At 42.4% G+C, this 5,998-nt stretch overlaps 1 protein-coding gene across 1 annotated transcript in view; it reads right to left on the bottom strand.

Annotated features, from left to right (window-relative positions):
- The window catches only part of LOC102842033, a 76,033-nt gene that overhangs the window by 33,633 nt on the left and 36,402 nt on the right, over positions 1-5,998 (bottom strand). The window contains exon 5 of the mRNA XM_006871194.1: positions 1,725-1,792. Within this exon, the coding sequence (XP_006871256.1) occupies positions 1,725-1,792 (68 nt within the window). The remainder of the gene's footprint in view (positions 1-1,724; positions 1,793-5,998) is intronic.

Raw genomic sequence — 5,998 nt, 5'->3', positions numbered from 1 at the left:
ATTCAGGAGGGATAAATTCAAGGTCATATTTTGGTTCTCTTAGACTTGTTTTCATTTTCTTCAGTTTCAGTTTGAATTTGCATATCAGTAATTGGTGGCCTTCCTTATTTATTGTCAAATTGAAAGTATCTATCACGATTACTATGTTGAAATCCTACAGACAGTTGCCAAACCTTCTGAGCTGACAGTGATGCCTTGAATTTAACAACCAGAAGACCCTCCCTCCCCCCAGAAGCCACTTAAAATCCCAGGCCTTTGTTTTGAAGGCCCTTCATGGGAGTAAGACAAATATGGTATTGAGAGAACGTATCTGCAGCCATCCACTAATCACAGAGACACGTTTAATAAACATTTTTTGTTTGGGGAGAAAAAAAACCTATGCATGAATGAACTAGAACCCTAGCAGAAATACTTTTTGACTTACCCTTGTATTGAAATCACATAGTGTGTTGACTTCAAGCTCACTTTCATGGATTTTTATTTATCTGGAACCAAATCTTTCCCTTCTTTCATTTTTAAAGTGTTTCACAATGACCAAGCGATCCATACCATCTCTGGATGCTGAGTTGACTTTTAAGCTCTTGTGAATGATTAGAAGGGATATTTGGAGCAAGTGAAAAAGTTACATGGACTCTTACATCTTATTTTAATTTTTTATTTGAAACTACATCAAAGGCAGAGGTGACAACATAGAGAGACAGAGCAGCTGAGGACTTTAGACTCATGTAAAGAAAAAGGCTGTGTGCTGGGGGTCAGGAGGCTGCTTTACAGAATGTGCCCTCTGGTTGCTTAAATGGCTTTTGTGTACATGAAAAAAAAAAAAAAAAAAAAAAAAAAAACCCCAGAGGGAATAGAAGCAAATACTGTTAAATGGTGATGCCTGGAGAGGATTGTAATCATTGTAATGAAACAAAATATGACAGAATGAGTATAAAACCGATGTTCTCCCATGTAAACTATCACTCAATTCACAATAAAAACTTTTAAAAAGAATACACCCAAATAAAAACTAGAAAGAATAACATAGCATGTGCACCCTTAGTGTCAACAATTATGACTTTGCCTTATTTCATTGAAACCCACACCAACTTCTCCTGCCCCTTGGTGATTCTGAAGCTGGCCTCATATGTATTTATAAAAGAGAATGACTTTTAAAAACAATTACTACCATCCAGATTTGAAAAATGAGCAGTAACTCCTTAATACTATCCAGAAACCAGTGTCTCCATTTCTCCCATTCCCTATCAGCCACAAAGACCAACAGCCTGGGCACCGTCTGGTGGTGTTTAATGCCATCAAGTCACTGCCAACCGACGGGGATCCTGCATAGAGTTTCCGAGGATTGATTGGTGGGTTTGAACGGCTGAGCCTGCAGTTAACAGTCCAGTGTTTACCTACAGAGCCACACCAGGACCCTACCCTAGGCACTAGTGAACCGAAATGGACAGGTATTGACCATTTGGAAGCCATATGGCTACTATACCGGCAAGGAATAGTGTGGTATTTGGCACAGCGAGCTAATGCTCTGGACTAAAAAGTTGGTTTGAACCACAAGGTCCGCGGTTCAAGCTCACCAGCTGCTCCTTGGACCCCCTATACAGGGTCGCTATGGGTTGGAATCTGACTCGACGGCACTTAACAACACCACAACAACAATCAGACCTCAATGCACAGTTTACTTTTCATGAAAAACAGATTTGAATGCTATCTTGAAAAGCACTCACCTTTCATACGTGAATGTCTTGTTCAGCACAGGGCGACCAGGATGGCTACACTCCACCAAGATGGTCTCCTTAGAGAAAGAGGAGAACACAGTGCTATGACCCGAGACTGGCCAACTCCAACCAGCCACCTGTTTGTATAAATAAAGTTTTATTGGAACACAGTCCTGTGCATTTCCTGACGATTTGTCTCTGGGTGCTTTTTCACTCCTCAGTAGAGTCCTGCTGTGACAATGTAGGATGAGCAATGGAATGCTAACCACAAGGTTAGTGGTTCAAACCCACAAGCCACTCATTCGAAACCCTATGCAGAGTTGCTGTGAGTCAGAAACTACTCAGTGGCTACATACAAGAATTGGGTAGGGGATATAGAAACCACATAGCCCACAAAGATTATGCTATTTACAGAAAAAGTTTGTGAACCCGTGATATAGATAATAAAGTCAAATCGATTTAGTAACCGCAACAGGATTCTCCGATCTGCAACAAACGTAGGGTTCAATCTGCCTTGGTTCCTGATCCCACAGGAAGCTGATATTTCAAGGAAAGTCCAGCATATTCACAGAGTAAAAAAATCACATAAACTTTCACTCTAATGGGTGGAACACAAAGGTCTGTTTTAAAAACCAACATCTGATGTTGTGTTGCAGGATAATGCACTGGATCACAAAGTCAGTTTGAACCACAAGGTCAGTGGTTCAAACCCACCAGCTGCTCCTGAGAAACCCTCTACAGGGTCACTATGAGTCATAACCAGCTCAAGCTGAGGAAACTAAAGAAAAAATTCAAGCTTCAACTTGAAATATTGAAGGATTCTATGGACAAAATATTGAATGATGCAGAAAGCATCAAGAGAAGCCAAACGGGATATACAGAGTCACTGTATCATAAAGAAATGGTAGATATTCAATCATTTCAAGAGGCCACATATGATCAAGAACCAGGAGTACTGAAGGAAAAAGTCTGGGCTGTACTGAAGGCATTGGAGAAAAGCACAGAATTGCCTTATGTTCATCAACTGCCTGCAGGAATGGATGGAATACAAATTGGAATCTTTCAGCAAACTGAAGCAGCACAGGAGGCACTCACTCATCTCTGCCAAGAAATTTGGAAGACAGCTCCCTGGCCAACTGATTGGAAGAGATCCATATTTGTGCCCATTCCAAAGAGAGATGACCCAACTGAATGTGGAAATTATCAGACAATATCATTGATAGTGCATGCAAGTAACATGTTGCTAAAGATAATTTGAAAAACGACTGCAACAGTGCATTACCAAGGAAATGCAACAAATTCAAGCTGGATTCAGAAGAGGACTTAGGGAAACCATTGCTGACTTCAGATGGATCTTGGCTGAAAGCAGAGAATACCAGAAAGATATTTACTTGTACTTTATTGATTATGGAAAGGCCTTTGACTGTGTGGATCATGGCAAGCTGTGGACATCACTGCAAAAAACAGGTATCCCAGAATGCTACATTCTGCTCAGGAGGAAGCTGTACAAAGACCGAGAGGTAGTCGTTAGAAAAGAACAAGGAGATATGAATGGCTTCAAATGAGGAAAGGTGTGTGCCAGCCTTGTGTGCTTTCACCATCTTTATTCAATCTGAAGGTTGAACAAATAGTCTGAGTAACTGGATTATTTATATGAAGAAGAATGTGACATCAGGATTGGAGGAAGACTTATTAAAAATAGTGAAATGCAGATCACACAACCTCACTTGTTGAAATCAAAGAGGACTTAAAGTAGTTGTTGATGAAGATCAGTATGGGTTGCAGCTTAATGTAAAGAAAATAAAAATCCTTACAACTGGACCAATAGGTAACATCATGCTGAATGCAGAAAAGATTGACATTTTCAAAGACTTCAGTTTGCTTATATCCATCACCGGTGCTCATGGAAGCAGCGGTCAAGAAATAAAGGACATATTGCCAGCAGTTTGTGAGGTAGCAAACCAAAAGGTTGGGGGTTCAATTTCACCCCACAGCTCCATGGGAGTAAGCCTGGAAATCTACCCCCATAAAGATGACAGCCTAGGAAACTAGAGGGGGCAGGTCTGTTCTGTCAAATGTGGTTGCCACGAGTTGAAATCAACCCCAGGGCATCCAATAAAACAGTGGGATTTGGCAAAAAATTGGAGGCTATTTGTCCCCAGCATGAAGTGTCCAGCAGAGCTGATGGCCAGACAAGAGGCAGAATCAGTGCCTGTGGAAAACCCCACTTTGTCTTGGTCCTGGGGCCCCTCAGCTCCCCACGTAGTCACTACATAAGGGGGAGGGTGGAGAGTCACTAACAGAGATTTCATTTCTCTGATTCGTGATAGAGTCATGTCCCAGGTTCTCTTCCCACCGTCCTTTCAAACAAGCTAAGGACAGGACCCACCTTCCCGGCTGTACATGTGGGCTCTGGCCCCTGCCCTCCAGCACACTTCTGCTGTTCTGTTCCCTGGCCCTGGCGGTAATCCCATGATGCTCTGCCCAAGGGCAACCTTAGAGCCTCAGTGTGAACCACACAGGGATCCAGACCCCAAAGAGTGTTATTACTACTGTCAAATTCCTAAGTCTTACCGTAAAGGAAAACAGAGGAAATGCTCAAGTTTCCAACGTCTCACCCCAAAGCTCAAGAGACGCCATATAAGGAACATAGCAAGCAATCAAAGCCAGCCCAAACTGAAAGGTCCCCATGGCTACTTGGAATTTCCCTCAACAGCAGGATTATTCCAATTACTCTTCAACCAATGTCGGAAATGATTCCAAGAGCAAGTTTAAGTTTTCAAAGCACAGCTTATAAACTCTTTTCTGCTTACACAAGCAAATACCACCTCATATACAATTCCAAACAATCCTTCTTCTCACAAATAAGATTCATTCTCATCAGCCTGTTTTAATAATACCCCTTTCCCCCAAGTCTTCAAGGAGCCTGGTGGTGCTATTGGTTAGGCATTGAGCTGCTAACCACAACAAGACTGGCAGTTCAAACCCATTAGCTGATCCTCAGGAGCAAGATGAGGCTGTCTTCTCCCCTTAACATCTACAGTCTCAGAACCCTATACAGGGTCGCTATGAGTTGGAATCTATTCGTTGGTAGTGCTTGCCCTAGTCTTTGGGCACCCTTTCTGCCTAGCTGAGAATTACCCAGATCTGGGCAACTTCCCCGAGCAGGCATTGGGATTAAGAGACCATTTAGATCAAGGGGACAGGTAGTCTCATGATTGTTTTAGTATCAATAGCTTTGTAAGTTCTATCTTTATTTGTCCTCAGACACTGAAGACATTACATATAAACTTATGGATACGTTTGAATACATATATACATTTTAAAAACACACAAATCATCCAACCTTTGCTCTGATAGTATGGAAGAACTAGATGGCGCTGGCTTTTGTTCCGTTGGGGACAGAACTCTAGTTGTGGAAGGTTCTGGACCATCTGGAGTGTCCCTGGAGATGGGGGCAGTGTTTCTAGTCAGAAATTAGTGAGAGCTGTCTGTTTGTCCTTTACTTTTCTTCCTTCATATGTTTCAAGGTGTCACCTGACTGCTTCCCAAAGCTGCCTGCCTGTCAGCAAAGTGATCAGCATTTGGGTCCATGTTTTCAAACCACTGAAGCACCTGATTTCATTCAGAAAATAAGATTCATAAGACAGTGCTCTGAGCAGTGAGCCAAACAGTGAACAGCTGAGAATGATGTCATCCGCAAATTAAGCAACACTGTATGCAGAATATATTGTTGTTGTTGTTAGGTGCCATCGAGTTGGTACTGAATCATAGTGACCTTATGCACGGCAGAACGGAACTGCCCGATCCTGGGCCAACCTCACAATTGTTGTCACGCTTAAGCTCATTGATGCTGCCACTTTGCCATTCCATCTCACTAGGGATCTTCCTCTTTTTCTCTGGCCCTCCGCCTTACCAAACATGACATCCTTCTCCAGCGACTGGTCCTTCCTGACAATACGTCCAAAGTATGAGAGATGAAGTTTGGCCATCCTGGCCTCCAAGGAGCACTCTGGCTGTACTTCTGCCAACACAGATCTGTTGGTTCTTTTGTCAGTCCATGGCACTTTCAATAGTCTCTTCCAACATCACAACTCAAAGGCATCAATTCTTCTACGATCTTCCTTATTCACTGTCCAGCTTTTGAAGCATATAAGGTTATTGAAAATACCATGGCTTGGGTCAGGCGCACCTTGGTCCTCAAGCTGACATCTTTGCTCTTCAACATTTTTAAAAGGTTTTATACAGAAGATTTGCCTAATGCAAAATGTCATTTGATTTGA

This window comes from Chrysochloris asiatica, unplaced genomic scaffold (assembly GCF_000296735.1).
Source record: "Chrysochloris asiatica unplaced genomic scaffold, ChrAsi1.0 scaffold00162, whole genome shotgun sequence".
Lineage (NCBI taxonomy): Eukaryota > Metazoa > Chordata > Mammalia > Afrosoricida > Chrysochloridae > Chrysochloris > Chrysochloris asiatica.
Note: the sequence above shows the minus strand (reverse complement) of the source record. Positions and strands in the feature narration are given on the sequence as shown.